The sequence below is a fragment of the Vigna umbellata genome, chromosome 10 (assembly GCF_029865625.1).
Source record: "Vigna umbellata cultivar VRB3 chromosome 10, Vumbellata_1.0, whole genome shotgun sequence".
NCBI lineage: Eukaryota > Viridiplantae > Streptophyta > Magnoliopsida > Fabales > Fabaceae > Vigna > Vigna umbellata.
The window spans coordinates 17,005,498-17,026,346 of NC_142174.1; the positions used below are offsets into that span (position 1 = coordinate 17,005,498).

A 20,849-nucleotide genomic window follows, 5' to 3' on the forward strand; every position below is an offset into this window, starting at 1 on the left:
TAGGAGTGCCATATGTTCCATGTAATTTTATTGCTTTTGACACCTTATTTTATGTCTCATAAATGTACACATTTTTATTATATGTATACGTTTTTAATACTTTTCTTACAACTTTCAGGAATGAAGACCATAATATGGAGCATCACCCATGCGCATTCCCCTAGGCCTCAGGTAATGAAAATAATTTCTGCCTGTGGATTTTATCTTGCCACTTAACACATGTATTATTTCACAAATATGAATTTCCCTATCCATGGATCTATACAGACTCTTGTCTCACCATCTTCCAATCTATCACCACCTCAAGCCTTAAGGGGCATGAGAGAAGATGAGGTACTACGGATAGGCTTAACTTTAACATATGTGTTTTTAGGTTTAACGGCAAAGTTGACTTAAGATTCTTGTGTAGGTATGCAAAGCTTCTGGTGTTTTAAAAAGTGGTGTGCATTGTTTAGCTCTTTTCAAGGAGAAGGATGAGGAGAGGGAAATGATGCATCTCTTCTCACAAATTTTGGCCATCATGGAACCTCGAGATCTGATGGATATGTTCTCTCTGTGTATGCCTGAGCTTTTTGATTGCATGATCTCCAACAATCAACTTGTCCATATATTCTCTACCCTTCTATCAGCCCCAAAAGTGTACCGGCCATTTGCAGATGTGCTTGTTAATTTTCTTGTGAGCGGAAAACTTGATGCCTTGAAGCAACCAGATTCACCTGCTGCAAAACTGGTTTTGCATCTCTTTCGATTTATATTTGGTGCTGTTACCAAAGCACCAGCTGATTTTGAACGGATTTTGCAGCCTCATGCTCCTGTTATAATGGAATTTTGCATGAAAAATGCTACCGAAGTAGAAAAACCTCTTGGCTACATGCAGTTGCTTCGTACAATGTTCAAGGCACTTTCAGGGTGCAAATATGAACTTTTACTCCGTGACTTGGTGCCCATGTTGCAGCCCTGCCTCAATATGCTGCTTGCTATGTTGGAAGGGCCAACTGCAGAAGATATGAGAGATCTTTTATTGGAGCTCTGCTTGACCTTACCTGCACGTTTAAGCTCTCTTTTACCATACCTTTCTCGTCTTATGAAGCCTTTGGTATTATGTCTCAAGGGAAGTGATGAATTAGTGAGTCTTGGTCTAAGAACCCTTGAGTTTTGGGTTGATAGTTTAAATCCTGATTTTCTTGAACCCATTATGGCTAGTGTTATGTCTGAGGTGATTCTTGCCTTGTGGTCTCATTTAAGACCGGCTCCCTATCCTTGGGGTGCAAAAGCATTGCAGCTTCTTGGCAAGTTAGGAGGCCGAAACAGACGATTTCTCAAGGAACCTCTCGCACTTGAGTGTAAGGAGAATCCTGAGCACGGGCTTCGCCTGATTTTGACATTTGAGCCTGCAACTCCATTCTTGGTGCCACTTGATCGATGCATAAATCTTGCTGTGGAAGCTGTAATGAATAAAAATTGTGGTATGGATGCTTTCTATCGGAAGCAAGCTCTAAAATTTCTTCGGGTGTGCCTGTCATCTCAGCTCAATTTGCCTGGAAATGTTGCTGATGATGGATCTACGTCGAAGCAATTATCTGCATTGTTAGTTTCTACAGTTGATCAAACATCGCGGAGGTCTGAGTTAATGGATGTCAAGGTTAGTTTGTTATGAAGTACACTTAATATCCTGTATAAATTTGTGCTTACACTTTTGATAAATTTGTGTAGCTAAATAACTCAGTTTAATGTATTCATCAATCTCTCTTCCATGATGGTCTAATTAAATTATAAAAATTCTGCTACTGTTGATTACTGTTAGTTTCTTTTTTCTCCATCACAATATACTTATTTAAGTGTGGTTACCTTTAGGTACTATCTACTTAAATTGGTCTCTTATCCTCCCCAATATATATTGAGAGTACTTACATAAGTTAGATGGGTCTATATGTAGTATAATGTTTCTGCAATATGTAACTGGTCTTTTATCCTTTCCAATATTTTTCTGAGTACTTGTACAAGTTAGATGGGTTTATACTATTATTTTAGCAAAAATATGACACTTCATTTTCAGGCCGACTTAGGTGTAAAGACAAAGACCCAACTTATGGCTGAGAAGTCTGTTTTTAAAATTCTTTTGATGACTGTCATTGCTGCCAATGGTGAGACAGATCTCACAGATCCCACAGATGATTTTGTTGTCAATATATGTCGACATTTTGCAGTAATATTTCACATTGATTCTACATCTAGCAATGTATCAGTAGCAGCACTTGGGGGTTCATCACTCTCAAATAACGTTCATGTTGGTTCTAGGCTAAAAAGCAATGCTTGTTCAAATTTGAAGGAGCTGGACCCCCTAATATTCTTGGATGCTTTAGTTGAAGTACTAGCAGATGAAAACAGGCTTCATGCCAGAGCTGCTCTTGCGGCTTTAAATGTGTTTGCAGAAACACTTGTATTTCTTGCTCGTTCAAAGCATACTGACTTCATAATGTCCAGAGGGCCAGGTACACCTATGATTGTCTCTAGTCCATCAATGAATCCTGTATATTCTCCACCTCCTAGTGTTCGTGTACCTGTATTTGAACAACTGTTACCTCGTCTTCTGCACTGTTGCTATGGGCTTACATGGCAAGCTCAAATGGGTGGCGTCATGGGACTTGGTGCTTTGGTTGGAAAGGTCACTGTTGAGACTCTATGCCTTTTTCAAGTAAGAATTGTGCGTGGTCTAATATATGTTCTTAAAAAGCTTCCCATATATGCTAGCAAGGAGCAAGAGGAGACAAGTCAAGTGCTTACTCAAGTTCTTCGAGTGGTAAATAATGTTGATGAAGCTAACAGTGAGGCACGTAAGCAGAGCTTTCAAGGAGTTGTTGATTTTCTCGCTCAAGAATTGTTCAACCAGAATGCATCTATCACTGTGAGAAAGAATGTACAATCATGCTTGGCACTTTTAGCTAGCAGGACTGGTAGTGAGGTGTCAGAATTACTAGAGCCACTATATCAGCCTTTTCTCCAGCCTCTTATTGTGCGATCACTCAAGTTGAAGACTGTTGATCAACAGGTACATGTTCTTTTGCTGATGGTGGTTTATTTGATCTTTCTTTAGCTTTTATCTTTTTACTAGTTTATTGTATCTTGTGTAGGTTGGAACAGTTACAGCATTGAATTTCTGTCTAGCATTGAGGCCACCTCTTCTCAAGTTGACACCAGAGTTAGTTAACTTCCTGCAAGAAGCCTTGCAAATAGCAGAATCTGATGACACTGCCTGGGTTGCTAAGTTTATCAACCCTAAAGTGATGACATCATTGACTAAACTTCGTACTGCTTGCATTGAACTGCTTTGTACAACAATGGCATGGGCTGATTTTAAAACTCAAAACCACTCCGAGTTGCGTGCCAAGATTATTTCAATGTTTTTCAAGTCTTTAACCTGTCGGACTCCAGAAATTGTTGTTGTTGCAAAAGAGGGCCTGCGGCAGGTACAGTTAGTATTCATGATATATAACTTATGCTTCTTCATTTGCTTGATTGCAACACATGTACAGATTTATTCCTAGCAATATGCACACCTGTAATTTCATAGAATATTTGAACTCTTCATGCATATGATCAATTATCATTTGTGTCAATCATAGTTATCAATCCCATAGTGGAGCAGCCATACCCCAAAATGCTATAATTGTATAGTGGATCCCAGGATGGATGCTATACTGAATATTTTCAATTCAAGTTAAATAGTTTATGAAACACCGGTACACAAGCTAAAAAGTACAAATTTTATGGTGAGAATTTAAGAATTTTTGTCAATTCCCTATTTTCCTTATTCTCATGAATCTATGGGATCATAGATCATTAAGATTCACCAGAACTGTTGAAGAGATTTTCTTTTTCAAATTATAGGAATAGATAACTCACCTTTTACAAACTGACGTTTCACTTCTTTCCCTTATCCATTCATCCACATTCCTGCCTCCCTCCTCCTTGCTTTGGTTAGGGACTCAACATACGGATGCAGATTCTGTGTGAAGGTTGCAGTTTCAGACATTTTTCTGACATCAACAATTACCCTGCACTTGTTGACACATGTGAAATCCTTCTAATTAATCTGAAACTTCTAAACAACTTTGAAACTAGCCAACACTTCCATATGGATAGCAACACGTTAATATTTGAAAAAAACTTTTTTAACCTTCAGAAAAGTCAGCTTGAAATGCCATATCATTTGCAGAAAGTTGTATTACTTTTTATTCAATAATGCAAGACTACATTTTTTAAATAATTGGCATTACATAAGAATTAGGATTGCCAAGCCTAAGGTTCCATGTGACTGAGAATCATTGGAAACATCCGTGTGAATATTTGCTTTAGTTTGCATGCTAATTGGTATTAGCATAGAATCATTTTTGAACCTCATTTACATCTTTGTCACCCTGTTTACCTAGGTTATTAATCAAAGGATGCCCAAAGAACTTCTACAAAGCAGCCTTAGGCCTATATTGGTGAATTTAGCACACACAAAAAATCTTAGTATGCCTCTTCTGCTTGGTCTTGCTCGCCTGCTTGAACTGTTATCGAACTGGTTTAATGTTACTTTGGGTGGAAAACTTCTAGAGCATCTCAAGAGGTGGTTGGAGCCTGAGAAGTTGGCACAAAGTCAGAAGTCGTGGAAGGCTGGTGAAGAACCAAAAATTGCTGCAGGTTTTACATCTATGGTTTAACCTATTTAATGCAAGTGTATCTAATTCAACTTCCACAGACCATACTTGTGCTGATATGTCTTTTCTATTGTTGTAGCTATAATTGAGCTTTTTCATTTGCTTCCTCCCGCTGCCTCAAAGTTCCTGGATGAACTTGTAACCTTGACAATTGATTTGGAAGGAGCTCTACCCCCAGGACAAGTATATAGTGAAATCAATAGTCCATATCGCCTTCCACTCACAAAGTTTTTAAATAGATATGCATCCCTTGCAGTAGACTATTTTCTTGCTCGATTAAGTGAACCAAAGTATTTCAGGCGGTAAGTTTTACATTGCAGAACTTTAATTATATACCTCGTAAGATTGATTGCTTACGTTTTTTCTTTTTGTTTTTTACTGTAAATTTAGTTTCATGTATATAATTCGTTCAGAAGCTGGCCAACCATTAAGAGATGAACTTGCAAAATCACCACAAAAGATACTTGCAAGCGCATTCTCTGAATTTCTTCCCAAATCTGATGTGACAATGACTCCAGCATCCACAAGTACACATACTACTTTATTAGGTGAAGAAAGTGTTGCACCATCGACTGATGCTTCTAATCAACCTGCTCCTCCTCCCAGTACAACATCTGATGCTTACTTTCAGGGATTAGCACTTATAAAAACCCTTGTTAAATTAATCCCTGGTTGGTTACAAAGTAATCGTAGTGTGTTTGATACATTGGTACTTGTTTGGAAGTCACCTGCAAGAATATCTCGCTTGCAAAAGGAACAGGAGCTTAACCTAGTGCAAGTAAGTATAGAATGTTTTTAATGTTGTATCATCATTATTGATTGCGTATTTTTTAATGATTTCTTGTTTCTATTATTCAACGATTGCATGAACTATTTCAATTTCATGGAATGTAAAAATATTTATCAGTTTTAATTGTGTTTGTGTTCTTTGCTTCTTATCTGATCAGCTTTTGCCCTAAGTTAATTTTAATAGTGTAGAATAATGGGAAGATGGGCTCTGGATTTTCAATTAAGCATTGCAGACGCTGGTCATGTCAGTACCATTTGATTTTACAAAATAACAGCTTGGAGAAGGGAATGATTAGTCATATTTAGCCTTGAAAACTCATCCTCTTGATGCTATTTTCCGTCAATTAACTTGTCTGTTTCAGTCACCAACTTTTAAATTTGTTTTTCTTAAGCCATCTATTACCCTCGGCTTTGCCTTATGGTCTTGCACATATTGGAGAAGTTGCCACTTCATTGCAGTCTACTTCTGAATTAACTTTTGCATATTAAACGTTTTCTGCCTTGGCCATATTGTTTGTATTGATATATTGGTTTTTTTTCTAGATATCTTCACTTTGGTTTTCATGAGGAATATTTATAGATTCGTGGCATATCTTTTTGTTGCATCTCCACCCCTCTCCAATTATGTTTTAGCATCACCAATGCAATGTCATCACTTAACATTTTAGCCTTACTACTTAGTATATCGAAGCTCATTTTTCCTTGCAAACAATCTGAGGCTAAGTTACATTTATAGTTATTTTCATTTTTTATTTTGTTGTTCTACATCTACATGCCATTTGAGAATTAATGTGGATACTGTATGCGTTACTTCTTTCATCATCAAAATTAGTAATGTTGCTTTGTTTTCTGTTGTGAAATTAGTATTCATGGTATTTTAAAGTTTTTACCTTGGTCGGAGGCTGATTTTTGATTAATTTTATTTTTCTTTTCTCATGGTTTGTCTAATCTTTCATTTTATTCTTTTAGATAGTTTTTTAACTGCACATTCATTAATTTGACTTGTCTTTTAACTGGCTGGTTAACTTGTTTTCATGGTCATTATGGTATCGCAGGTTAAAGAAAGTAAATGGCTTGTCAAATGCTTTCTTAATTACTTGAGACATGACAAAAACGAAGTGAACGTTCTCTTTGATATACTTACCATATTCTTATTTCACAGTCGGATTGACTACACATTCCTGAAGGAGTTTTACATTATTGAGGTACTTGATAATCGGTTTTGAAATTTCTGTTAATATCTGAGTTCCTTCTTGTATTTTAATTTTTTTTGCTGACTTTTAGGTTGCAGAAGGTTATCCTCCAGGCATGAAAAAGGCTCTTTTACTGCATTTTCTCAGCCTTTTCCAATCAAAACAACTTGGTCACGACCATTTGGTTACTGTGATGCAAATGCTTATTCTTCCTATGCTTGCACATGCCTTTCAAAATGGTCAAAGTTGGGAAGTTGTTGATCCTGGTATTATAAAGACAATTGTTGATAAACTTCTTGATCCTCCAGAGGAGGTATGTCCTTATCATGTTTAATTTCTCATCTGGCCTTTTGTTGAAATCTTAGTGATTCTGTTTTTGACATAGACGTATGATGTCTCACAATACATAGTTTCCCTTTTCTGTAGGTTTCTGCTGAGTATGATGAGCCATTAAGAATAGAACTACTGCAGCTTGCCACCTTGCTTCTTAAATATCTTCAGAATGATCTTGTCCATCACAGGAAGGAACTGATAAAGTTTGGGTGGAATCATCTTAAGCGAGAAGACACAGCCAGCAAACAATGGGCATTTGTGAATGTTTGCCATTTCTTGGAGGCATATCAAGCCCCTGAAAAAATAATACTCCAGGTATGAAACATTGACTTCTAAATGTTCCTTACTCATATACTATCTTGTAAACGTGAGCAGGTGGGAAACTGAAAGTAAATGAGAGAAAGTGGTGAAGAGTTCAAGAGAGCGGAGGGACATATTTGAGTTTGTATTGAGAGAATTATTGATTTGAAAAATATAACTGTCTCTACATGCAGGAAAACCTATTTGTAGAGATGGTGAAAGGATTCCTGTAGCAAAGTTAGTTATAGATGTGAGGCTGTTACAATGTGATTTAAATTAACATCTCTAAGAGTCTATTACAACCAAGGTAGGCAAAATCGAGATCTTACTCACGATCATCGGAAAGGGAAGTGTGGATCCTAAATAATCGTATGACAGATTGTAAGATCCTACAAAATTTATGAAATTCATTATATCTTACTCAAAACTCTTAATTGAACATCAATTCAACACGACAAACAAAAACAATACAATAAACATATAAAAGAAGTCAATAGGTGTAAACACCCCATCCTAGTTACAAAACAGTAAACCAATAGCTCCATATTATTATTTCCAAATAGGAATTCTATCCTAGTTACAACACAAAAAATCCTTATAAAGATAATATCACAAGTTAGCATCATAATAACCTTCAATTCCATCATTTCTAGTTCCATGTCCTCCTCAACTTCGATAGGAGCTAAGTTTTCATCCAAATCCAAGTTTTCATCTTCCATGAACTACTCATCATTATACGAACTGGTTTTCTTTTCTTGTTAGCTAATCTTGAATTAGCCATCACAAGTACACCATTCATTGTGCTTTGCTTTAGCCTATTCCTTCTCTTTGTGTGAACCTAAACATACGCAATTATAAATATGGTAAACAAGTAGTAGACTAGCGATTTTATTCTAGAGATATACTTTAATTAATATTAACTTATCATCTCAGAAGAACTCCAATTATACTCACTTCTAGAGAAGCTACATGTGAATCTAAACATTAGAAACTCATGCTAAATAAATTCAATAAACAATAAAAGTTCATGCAGAATGAACTCAAGAAACAACAGGATCTCGTGCAGAATGAATTCAAGATAGCATAAATTTTTTTACAAAAATGAATACAACCAAGAACAAAAATTTATCCGGAGTAAATTACATGAATGGCAAATTTTTGGAGTTTTGAATGCTCATCGCCTGATTTGCACCAATCTGTGTATGTCTTTAAACTAATTGATCTAGTAACCTAGGGGCAACCAAAATATTTTGCTTGCTCTTCAAAATTGTCAATTTACACATCAATCAAAGTTTGCTCATCCTCATCCTTTTATGATTTTTATGGATTTGACAAGCTGGAGATAACTTCTTTGTTTTAGGAGTACTTGTAGATCTCAGGTTGAAACTAGATGCCTCTAGATTGAATTTATTACTGAGACTAGCTAAGCAGAAGTTGTTGGCTTTATCTGAAATATGAATGTGTTTTGAAAGACTCTCTTATTGTGTATCCAACTGAATCTCTCATGAAAAGGTTCAATCAAGTCTCTAAATTTAAAAAATGTGACCCTATCGTATCTTGAAACTGAAGTTGGTAGTTTTAAATTAAATCCATCAATTTTCGTTTTTTAATAACACTGCTGCTAATTGGATTGAAAGTTGTCACATTGTCGTGTTCTTAAAGATTAGGGGACATGATTGAACCTTTTATGGAAATTGAGACCAAATTGAATGAAATAAATAAATAACAAGACTAAAATGGTAATTAAAAAAAAATAACATGTATATCTATACCCTGACTCTGATTTGCAACTGCAGGTTTTTGTTGCTCTTCTCAGGACTTGCCAACCGGAAAATAAAATGTTGGTCAAGCAAGCTCTTGACATTCTAATGCCAGCACTGCCACGACGTTTGCCCCTTGGTGATTCTCGAATGCCCATATGGATAAGATACACTAAGAAAATCCTTGTAGAAGAAGGTCATTCAATTCCCAATCTTATTCACATATTCCAACTTATAGTCCGGCATTCCGATCTCTTCTATAGCTGCAGAGCACAATTTGTTCCTCAGATGGTGAATTCTCTTAGCCGGCTTGGATTGCCTTATAATACCACAGCAGAAAACAGACGACTTGCCATTGAACTTGCTGGATTAGTTGTTAACTGGGAGAGGCAAAGACAAAATGAGATGAAAGTTGTTACCGATTCTGATGCACCCAACCAAATCAATGATGTCTTTAATCCTAGCTCAGCTGATTCTAAGCGATCTGTGGATGGGTCTACATTTCCTGAAGATACAACTAAGCGAGTAAAAGCAGAACCTGGCCTGCAATCCATGTGTGTCATGTCACCTGGAGGTCCTTCATCAATAACTAACGTAGAAACCCCTGGATCTGCCACTCAACCTGATGAAGAATTTAAACCAAATGCTGCAATGGAGGAAATGATTATCAATTTTCTTATCAGAGTGAGGCTTACTTCTAGCCTGCTTTCTTACGTTTTTTATGGTGATGATGCCATTTGGCTAATTCATTGCAAGATAATTTAACATCTTGGAAACACACTTTCCAATATTTAATGTTGTGGTATTGAAATTGCAGCTGCTTTTTCTAATGATTGCCATCTTTGTGGATTAAGGGTTCAAAAGATAACTTATTAGTTTCTTAATATTACAATATTCTCTTGCCTAATCACGGACACTTCTAAGTTGTAGCTGGCTGTGTAGTGTACGGTTAGGTTCCTTTATACAAGGAACCGAACAGTAGCAAAAATACACACACTCAACAGTATAAAGGAATATGCATGTATATGTATTTCTATTTCCTCTGTACTGTGTAGAAAAAGATGAATACAGGTGTCTATCTCTTCCCCAAGGAAGCCTCCCTTCCTCCACTGGCCAAGAGGTCCAGTCTCAATTCCCAAATAATATTCGATACCCTCTCTCCTTAATCTGTTTGTTATTTATATTCCCTCTCTCTTCTAACCAACTAACCACCGTCTCCCACTACTTATTTCATCCCTTTTCTACCCCTTCTCACGTAAACCTTTAATTGCCTAACATTACCCTCCCCCTCATTATCAACCTTGTCCTCAAGGTTGAAGTTAGGAAACTGCTGTTTGATATAGTGCTCCTCCTCCCAAGTAGCACCTTCAATATCATTCTCCTGCCACTGTATGAGGACTTGGGGTATCTCCTTCCCCTGATTTTGCTGGTTCCTTCGCTGTAACACCTTCACTGGACTATATCGTGGGTTGTCATCCTGCAATTCAGTTGGGAGGGTGCCTTCAACTGAATGTGTTCCAATAGCTAACTTCAACTGGGACACATGGAAAATAGGATGTATTTTTGTTGTTTCTGGTAGCTGTAGCTGAAAGGCGACTGGGCCTATTTGCTGCTCCACGCGGAAAGGACCATAATATCGTGCAGATAGCTTCAGATGGAGTCTTGTTGGCATAGATGTTTGCCTATGAGGTCTGATTTTTAAAAATACCCAATCCCCTACCTTGATTTTGGCCTCCACCCTCTTCTTATTGGCAAAGTGTGTCATCTGGGCTTGGGCCCTGGCCAGATGATATTTCAGTTGCTGTAAAGCCTCATCTCGTGTCTGCAAATCTTGGGCTACTGCTTCTACCATTGTTTCCCCAGGGATGAATCATGTGAGTGTGGGGGGAAGTCTGCCATAAACAGTTTCAAAGGGTGTGCACTTAGATGCCCCTTGATAACTGGTATTGTACCAATATTCTGCCCAAGGTAACACCAAACTCCAACTTTTAGGTTGTTCTGAGCTAAAACAGCGTAAGTATGTTTCGAGTACCCTGTTTAATACTTCCGTTTGTCCATCTGTCTCTGGATGGTAGGCAGTACTCATCTTAAGTTGTGTTCCTTGCAATTTAAATATCTCCTGCCAAAAGATGCTAAAAAATGTTGAGTCCCTGTCACTAACAATGGTCATAGGTATACCATGTAATCTAATCACCTCTTTCACAAATACTGCAGCTATAGACCTTGCTGTATACGGATGCTTAATGGGGATAAAATGCCCATATTTGCCGAGTCTGTCCACCACCACAAGTACAGTGTCAAATCCTTGCGATTTAGGTAATTTTACCACAAAATCCATACTGATGTCCTCACATACTGCCTTAGGAATGGGTAAAGGTTGCAAGAGACCTTTTGGTGAAGATGCCAAGTACTTATGCTGTTGGCATACTAGGCAGCCAGCCACATAGTCGGTGACTGTCTTCTTCATTCCTGTCCAATACAGGGATTGTGCCACCCTTCTATATGTTCTATAGACTCCTGAATGCCCTCCTGTGACCGTGTTATGGAACTCTGTTAATAATTTTGGTATCCAGGAAGATTGTGCTGACAGAACCAACCGCCCCTTGTAATGTAATCTCCCATGTTCCAGGGTATACGCCGGATGTGAATTCGGATCTGCCCTTATATCTTCCATCACTTTCTTTAGAGTTGCATCCTTCTCAACCTCTTCCATAATTTCCTGGAAATTGGACCAATAAGGCCTAGATATCATGTGCAGTACTTTTTCTCCCTCCTCCAATTCCTCCCCTTTTCTTGAGAGCCCATCCGCCACCTTATTGGATGCCCCAGTCCTATAAACAATATCAAATTCATACCCCAGTAATTTAGCCAACCAATTCTGCTGATTTTGAGTAGTAATACGTTGCTCCAACAAATATCTCAAGCTCCTCTGGTCAGTATAAACAACAAACCTTTGGCCCAAAAGGTAGGGGCGCCAGTGTTGGATGGCTAACACCAAAGCCATCAATTCTTTCTCATAAACAGATTTGGTGAGTGACACTTCGGAAAGAGCTTTGCTAAAATAAGCTATTGGTTTTCTGTTTTGAGACAAAACTGCTCCTAAACCTGTGCCCGACGCATCGCACTCCACCTGGAAGGTTTGAGAGAAATCCGGTAGAGCTAATACTGGAGCCATGGTGACTGCTGTTTTGAGTCTCTGCATTGCTTCTGCCCCTGCAATAGACCAGTCAAACTTCCCCTTCTTAAGCAGGTTGGTGAGAGGTTGAGCGATCTTCCCATACCCTCTGATGAATCTCCTGTAGTATCCAGTCAGACCTAAGAACCCTCTCAACTCTCTGATACTCTTTGGTTCAGGCCATGCTGTCACCGCAGAAACCTTCTCCTCATCCATCTCAACTCCCGCCTTTGAAATTTTATGCCCCAAATAACGAATTTGTTCTCTCCCAAATTCGCATTTGTTTCTATTAGCAAATAATTTCTGCTGTGCTAACACCTCCAAAACTTGCTGTAAATGTTGCATATGTTCATCCCAAGATTTACTGTATATTAGTATATCATCAAAAAAAACTAACACGCACCTCCTCAAAAATGGCCTGAGGACAGAATTCATCATATCTTGGAACGTGGTAGGGGCGTTTGTCAACCCAAAAGGCATAACGAGGAACTCGTAGTGCCCTTGATGCGTTCTAAAGGCTGTCTTAGGAATATCTTCATTTTTCATCCTGATCTGATGATATCCAGCCCTTAAATCAACCTTAGAAAAATACCTTGCCCCTTGAAGCTCATCCAGCAGTTCTTCTATAACTGGTATTGGGTATTTATCCGCTATTGTGACTCTATTAAGTGCCCTGTAATCTACACAAAATCTCCAGCTCCCATCTCTTTTTTTCACTAATATTACTGGGCTTGAATATGGACTATTGCTGGGACGAATCACACCGAGTTTCAACATTTCCTCAACTTGTTTCTCTATCTCTGTTTTCATGAGGTGTGGGTAGCGGTATGGCCTGACACTTATGGGCTCTGTTCCTTCCTTCAAGGGTATTCGGTGATCAACTTTCCTCTCAGGTGGCAGCCCCTGAGGTTCTCGAAATACTCCTTCGAAATCTGACAAAATCTCCTTCACTTCTTGAGTCGGTGTCCATCTCTCTGTTTTCCCCTCTCCCTCCACCGCTTCTGCTTGACTTAAGCTCCACACGAGAGTCATGGCTTCTATCTCCTTTTCTTTTAAGAGAACTTCGGGTGTCACCATTTGACGTGTTAAAGTGGGATCTCCTTTTATCTCCACTATTTTCCCTTCAACCTCCACCTTCATAATTAGGTGTCCCCAATCCACTTTAATTTCTCCTAGGGAAGCTAACCAAGTGATTCCTAATATCACATCCACACCGCCTAACTCAAAGAGATATAGTTTATCTCTAACTTCCAGCCCATCTAATTTCACGGTAACCCCTGTGCAATATCCACTGGTTATTTTCTTTTGCCCATCACCTAAGCACACTTTATAGGGATGGGTGTCAATGCTTTCCAAACCCAATTCTTTCACCAATCTGGTGGATATAAAGCTATGACTAGCTCCGCTGTCTACTAACACCAGAATTTTCCTTCCCTTCATCCATCCTTGCATCTTCATGGTATTCGATTGGGTGAGTCCTCCGGCAGACAACCTTGACAGTTCCATCGCCGTGTGTTCCATCACCGGGGCCTCCATTTCGATCGGGTTCACCATTTCGATCTTCTCTGCGACTCCTTCTTCTTCACCTTCTTCCGCCAAAATCATCACTCATACTCCTTTCAGCACACCGATGGCCCGGGCTGTATGGGCCTCCACACTGGAAACAACGCCCTTCTTCACGCCTTTTTATATATTCGGGATAAGGCAACAATCTTACTCCTCTTCCTTGAGTATTCCCTCCTCCGCTACTACCCGCTCGGGCGGTTACATTGCTAGAAACGCCTTCCTTCTTCGTTCCCGATCCACCGCCGACCCCGCCGACGTTTACCGATCCCTCCGACGCGCCGCGATAGGTCTCCGTCCTCGCGATAGTACCTGAGCTCGAGGAATACTTTCCCCAGGTCACCCCTCCTTTTCCTCCCATTCCGCTGTTACCTCGCGATACAGAACTCGCTTGCTCGACGTCGCGTGCTCGCTCCATTGTCGTCAACAGATCGCGTGGGTCATGCGGCCTCACCAGATTTCTTAATCCTTCTTGCAGCCCAGCAAAGAAGTATCCCAAAAGTTGTTCCTCATTCACTCCGGCTGCTTGCGCCACCAGTACTTCAAACTCTTGTATATATTCGTCGACATTTCCCCTTTGTCGCACGGCAGCCAATTTTTCCTAAACAGAGCCCCTGTTTAAGCCTCCAAACCTCCGTGTTAGAGCGGCAGTGAACATGCTCCAAGTTGGGTGTCTAGTCTTCTTCCGCCAAAAACGGAACCAATAACTAGCGCCTCCCTCCATACAGATATATATCAGCTTCATTTTCTCCCTCTCTGTCACGTTCTGGATATCAAAGAATTTTTCGGCCTTCGCTATCCAGCCCATGGGTTCCGTTCCTTCGAACGTTGGAAGTTCAACACGTTTCATCCAACTTCGTTGCACATCTCCTCCATCCTCTTCCGACTCATCCTCCGAACTCTCTAGTGATCTTCGTTCACGGTCAGCATTGATGGAGTCGCGGCTCCCTGCGGAGCTCCGATCATGGTTCCTGGAACGTCTTCCTGAGGTTCGTTGAAAAGCGAGAGTCATCGCCCTCACCTCTGCCTTCAATTCCTCCATTGTCGCCTCCATCGCCCCCATTCGCCCCTCCATGCTTCTTCGCTACCTCTCCTTCTTCTCCTCTCCGAAACTAATCCGGCAGGTCGGACCAAATCTGTTAGGTTCCTTTATACAAGGAACCGAACAGTAGCAAAAATACACACACTCAACAGTATAAAGGAATATGCATGTATATGTATTTCTATTTCCTCTGTAATGTGTAGAAAAAGATGAATACAGGTGTCTATCTCTTCCCCAAGGAAGCCTCCCTTCCTCCACTGGCCAAGAGGTCCAGTCTCAATTCCCAAATAATATTCGATACCCTCTCTCCTTAATCTGTTTGTTATTTATATTCCCTCTCTCTTCTAACCAACTAACCACCGTCTCCCACTACTTATTTCATCCCTTTTTTACCCCTTCTCACGTAAACCTTTAATTGCCTAACATGTACATAGTAGTACCTGCCCGCCATGAAGTTGTGTGGACACTGAATAATTTCAGCTGAGTTTTAATAATTTACTTTTATTTCTTAATTTATACAACTTGGATACAATGATAATTAGATAGCTTTAACATTTTATCATGTTTACTGCGACTTCTTCTCATTTGTAGAATATTTATTTCAACATTCTCTCCTTTTATTAAAGATTTTTATGTAGTTTAGTTTAATTTTATGTTACTCTATAACTGTTACATGTCCTGAATAAAATTTTTACCAAATTTGTGTCCTGAGTTATATTTGTGCTTCTTAATCTTAGTCATCTATCCTTGGGTGTCCAGAAATGACATGTATGTATATGAATGAAAGTGAATGATACAGAGTACTTTCATACCAAGGCCAAAATATGTTTGCTTGTTGATAAGATTCTCAATGCATTCGCAACAACTCTTAAAACACTCTGTTTTTAATAAGGATGTTATTGATGATTATCTCTTATTTATGTCATTAGGTTGCTCTGGTCATAGAACCAAAGGACAAAGAGGCAAGTGCCATGTACAAACAAGCTCTGGAGCTACTTTCACAAGCTTTGGAGGTGTGGCCGAATGCTAATGTAAAATTTAATTACTTGGAAAAGCTTCTGAGCAGTATACAGCCATCTCAAGCAAAGGATCCATCCACTGCACTTGCACAGGGTTTGGATGTCATGAACAAAGTGTTAGAGAAACAACCTCACTTGTTCATAAGAAATAACATTAATCAGATTTCTCAAGTGGGTCTAACATTATGTTTTTTTTTTTCTTTTTTCATTTCCTCAGTGATTCAGTTATTATATTAATTGTATTTTTCTTCCAGATTCTTGAACCATGTTTCAAGCATAAACTGTTAGATGCTGGCAAATCATTTTGCTCACTGTTGAGGATGATTTTTGTTGCTTTTCCTCAAGAAGCACCTACCACACCTGCAGATGTTAAGTTATTGTACCAGAAGCTTGATGATTTGATACAGAAGCATGCTACCACTGTCACAGCTCCTCAAACGGCAAGCGATGACAATAATGCTAGTTCAATTAGTTTCGTATTGCTTGTCATAAAAACCTTGACAGAGGTACAAAGGAACTTTGTTGATCCTTTAATTTTGGTTCGCATTCTTCAACGGCTACAACGAGATATGGGTTCAGCGGCAGGGCCTCATTTAAGACAAGTATGGTGGTTTTCCTTTTTGAATTAATAATATTCTATGAAGTTTCAGGTATAGAAAGAATTTCTATATTAAAATAGAAATGATTGTAGAAACAAAATTAATACTTAGAATTTAGTGGGAAAATATGCATGATAAATCGGTCTGCACATGCATGATTTAAATTGCTTTTTTTATCTAATTTTTTTAACCTCACTCAGCAAAAGCTTATTATACTGACTATAAACTTATAATTTTATTCAGATTGAAGCAGTTGTGTTTGTTTCAGTTCCTCTATTTTTCTTTTGGATGCATTGAAGTTTTATTTATTTATATTGTTAATATATGCTGCTTGACAATTAAATTCCGTGGTGTAATGTAGCAAGACCTACTCTACAGCCTTGGTTTTTATTTGGTAAGGTGCTATATAGACATGGTTATAAAACAAAGGTTGTTTGGACTTCTTTCTTGTATTAAATCAAATCTATCCGACCATTCTAGTGTGATTAACATATATTTTGTCTTGCCGATTGTGTTATTTGTATTTTAAATCTATAAGAAGTTCGTGTGATATGTTTTTATGTTTCAAGTTTTGATAAATTTTCATACATTATAAGGGACAGAGAACAGATCCAGATTCAGCAGTCACATCTTCTCGTCAAGGTGCTGATGTTGGAGCAATTATTTCAAATGTAAAATCAATTTTGAAACTTATCACTGATAGAGTGATGGTTGTTTCTGAGTGCAAGCGGTCTGTGTCTCAAATATTGAATGCTTTACTCTCAGAGAAAGCAATTGATGCTAGTGTACTTCTTTGCATACTTGATGTGGTTAAAGGGTGGGTTGAAGATGACTTCTGTAAACAAGGAACTCCAATCACGCCAGGTTCCTTTCTCACCCCCAAGGAGATAGTTTCTTTTCTTCAAAAGCTGTCACAAGTTGACAAGCAAAATTTCACACCAGTTGCTCTGGAAGAGTGGGACAGGAAATATCTTGAACTTCTATACGGGATTTGTGCAGATTCAAATAAGTAAGTTATTCATCTTAAGTTTATCTGTGCTATGCTTGAAATGTATTCTGTCTTATTTTTTAAATGATTTCCAGATACCCTTTACCTTTGCGTCAAGAGATTTTTCAGAAGGTGGAAAGGCTATATATGCTTGGTTTACGAGCCAAAGATCCAGAAGTTAGGATGAAATTTTTCTCTCTCTATCACGAGTCTCTTGGAAAAACTCTTTTTACCAGACTTCAATTTATCATCCAAATTCAAGACTGGGGGGCTTTGAGTGATGTCTTCTGGCTCAAGCAAGGCCTTGATCTTCTCCTGGCAATATTGGTTGAGGATAAACCTATTACACTAGCTCCAAATTCTGCCAGAGTTCAACCCCTTTTCGTTTCAGGTTCTATTATGGAATTGAGTGGGATGCCACATAAGGTGAATGATGTACTTGAAGGATCTGAGGATGCTCCTTTAACACTGGAGACCCTTGTGCATAAGCATGCCCAGTTTCTTAACAGCATGAGCAAACTCCAGGTTACTGAATGTTTAATCGCTTGAGTACTAGTATAAAACTGAAAGAGGACTTGAAAGAATGAACTAAACGTGAACTGAATGTTTTTATTATTGTATCTCAAGTTCTGAAACATGAGTTCAGAATGTATTTATAGGCATCGCTTACTGACAGCTGTATAAAGACTCACAGCTGTACTAAGTAGCTCACTAATAAATCTACATCTGTACAAAGAGACTTACTAGCTGTACAGAAAAAGGTTTACAAGTAATACTTATATAAACTAACTTGTTTCTACTGACATACTGAATGTTTAATCACTTAAGTACTACTTTACTCTCTTTATTAAAGTTGTAGATCGTGAGTTTTATTGCTCTGGTTATTGTATTGCATCATGAAGTTTCAAGATATGGTAGTGGCACAGTACTTGTTATGTGTAAAAGTTCTTGTGTTTGTTAAAAACGTTAAAATGTTTTGAGACTTTTTTTGGCCTTATACTTTGGATTTGTCAAATTGAGGACTACAGCCTATCACTGTTTTCTGTCACACATTGTAAATTTGTAAGTATCTGATGTGCCCAGTTATTGGCACATACTTCATAGTCTCACACAATGATAAAATTTCTTCCAGGTGGTTGATCTATTAATTCCCTTGAGAGAGCTAGCTCACACAGATGCTAATGTTGCGTACCATTTGTGGGTACTGGTATTTCCAATTGTCTGGGTTACATTGCATAAAGAAGAACAGGTAACACTTGCAAAACCTATGATTAATCTTTTGTCTAAAGATTACCACAAAAAGCAGCAAGCCAACAGACCAAATGTAGTGCAAGCTCTATTAGAAGGGCTTCAGTTGAGCCATCCTCAACCCAGAATGCCAAGCGAGCTTATTAAATATATTGGGAAAACTTATAATGCATGGCACATTGCACTAGCTTTGTTGGAAAGTCATGTTATGTTGTTCCCCAATGATTCCAAATGCTCCGAGTCTCTGGCTGAGCTCTATCGTTTGCTCAATGAAGAGGATATGAGATGTGGGTTGTGGAAGAAGAGATCAGTGACTGCAGAAACCCGGGCTGGCCTTTCTCTTGTTCAGCATGGCTATTGGCATCGTGCCCAAAGTCTCTTCTATCAAGCCATGGTGAAGGCAACTCAAGGAACATATAATAACACTGTGCCTAAGGCTGAGATGTGTCTATGGGAAGAGCAGTGGTTATACTGTGCTAGTCAACTTAGTCAATGGGAAGCACTGGCAGACTTTGGCAAGAGTGTTGAGAATTACGAAATTCTGCTTGACAGTCTTTGGAAATTGCCTGACTGGACATATATGAAAGAGCATGTCATTCCCAAAGCTCAAGTGGAAGAAACTCCAAAGCTTCGTCTAATTCAAGCATACTTTGCTCTTCATGATAAAAATACAAATGGTGTGGGGGATGCTGAGAATATGGTAGGTAAAGCTGTTGATCTTGCTCTGGAACAATGGTGGCAGCTGCCTGAAATGTCTGTTCATTCCAGAATTCCTCTTCTGCAGCAATTCCAACAAATAGTTGAAGTTCAAGAGTCAGCTAGGATTCTAATAGATATTTCCAATGGAAATAAACTCTCAGGAAATTCAGTGGTTGGTGTGCAAGGGAACCTTTATGCTGATCTGAAGGACATCCTTGAGACATGGAGACTTAGAACCCCAAATGAATGGGATAATATGTCTGTTTGGTATGATTTGCTGCAGTGGAGGAACGAAATGTACAACTCTGTCATTGATGCTTTCAAAGATTTTGGTGCCACAAATTCAGCACTTCATCATCTTGGTTACCGTGACAAAGCGTGGACTGTAAACAGGCTTGCTCACATTGCTCGCAAGCAAGGCCTTTTTGATGTCTGTGTCACCATACTTGAAAAATTATACGGCCATTCAACTATGGAAGTGCAGGTAGGATATCTGGTCATCTGTAGTTAGAGGATTATCTGATTTTTGTCATTATCTGTACAATTTTTAATTATATGAGCCTAACCATTGGGGGTTGCTTTACATTTTTTTCTGATTATTTTGACATGAAAATCATATGGCAAGTTCAGTTTTTTTATTAATCTGTATGTTATTTGTACAGCATTAACATACCTTTTTTATTTTCACAGTACGTTTTATTTGACTGTATTGAACTCTGAAATTTGAGAACTTGTGTAGATTTTATCTGATATGCTCTTTGTCAAGTATTTACAGGAAGCGTTTGTTAAGATTACTGAACAAGCAAAGGCATACCTAGAAAGTAAGGGAGAACTTACAAGTGGTATTAATCTGATCAACAGCACTAATCTAGAGTATTTTCCTGCAAAGCATAAGGCTGAAATTTTCCGTCTGAAAGGGGATTTCTTGTTAAAATTGAATGATTCCGACTCTACTAATGTTGCTTATTCAAATGCCATTAGTCTTTTCAAAAACTTGCCGAAAGGATGGATAAGCTGGGGAGACTACTGTGATATGGTAATTAGTATCTGTTTTTCACGTTACTTTCTATGACTGATAAAGTATTAACTAAGTTTTGTACTTATCTGACATCTACTTCAAATAGGCATACAGAGAAACTCATGAAGAGATTTGGTTGGAATATGCTGTCAGCTGCTTTTTGCAAGGTATAAAATTTGGTGTGTCCAATTCAAGAAGCCATCTTGCTCGTGTGCTTTATCTTCTTAGCTTTGATACTTCTAATGAGCCTGTTGGAAGGGCATTTGATAAGTACTATGAACAAATACCACATTGGGTTTGGCTCTCTTGGATTCCACAGCTCTTGCTCTCTCTTCAGAGGACCGAAGCACCTCACTGTAAACTTGTTCTTATGAAGATTGCAACGTTGTATCCTCAGGTGAGTGTTTCCATAATTGCATT

The 20,849-nt window shown here is 38.6% G+C and overlaps 1 protein-coding gene across 4 annotated transcripts in view; it reads left to right on the forward strand.

Moving 5' to 3' along the window:
- The window catches only part of LOC124842703 (Phosphatidylinositol 3- and 4-kinase family protein with FAT domain-containing protein), a 33,866-nt gene that overhangs the window by 9,139 nt on the left and 3,878 nt on the right, over positions 1 to 20,849 (forward strand). The window contains exons 11-29 of one of the 4 annotated variants that reach the window (XM_088100602.1): positions 119 to 171; positions 268 to 333; positions 410 to 1,642; positions 2,057 to 3,049; positions 3,132 to 3,467; positions 4,431 to 4,686; positions 4,783 to 5,005; positions 5,094 to 5,481; positions 6,548 to 6,697; positions 6,777 to 6,998; positions 7,112 to 7,333; positions 9,115 to 9,762; positions 15,788 to 16,048; positions 16,132 to 16,479; positions 17,073 to 17,485; positions 17,560 to 17,989; positions 18,597 to 19,895; positions 20,178 to 20,447; positions 20,536 to 20,826. In XM_088100602.1, the coding sequence (XP_087956728.1) occupies positions 119 to 171; positions 268 to 333; positions 410 to 1,642; positions 2,057 to 3,049; positions 3,132 to 3,467; positions 4,431 to 4,686; positions 4,783 to 5,005; positions 5,094 to 5,481; positions 6,548 to 6,697; positions 6,777 to 6,998; positions 7,112 to 7,333; positions 9,115 to 9,762; positions 15,788 to 16,048; positions 16,132 to 16,479; positions 17,073 to 17,485; positions 17,560 to 17,989; positions 18,597 to 19,895; positions 20,178 to 20,447; positions 20,536 to 20,826 (8,102 nt within the window). The remainder of the gene's footprint in view (positions 1 to 118; positions 172 to 267; positions 334 to 409; positions 1,643 to 2,056; positions 3,050 to 3,131; positions 3,468 to 4,430; positions 4,687 to 4,782; positions 5,006 to 5,093; positions 5,482 to 6,547; positions 6,698 to 6,776; positions 6,999 to 7,111; positions 7,334 to 9,114; positions 9,763 to 15,787; positions 16,049 to 16,131; positions 16,480 to 17,072; positions 17,486 to 17,559; positions 17,990 to 18,596; positions 19,896 to 20,177; positions 20,448 to 20,535; positions 20,827 to 20,849) is intronic. The other 3 variants (XM_088100604.1, XM_088100603.1, XM_088100605.1) reach the window with 3 other exon arrangements.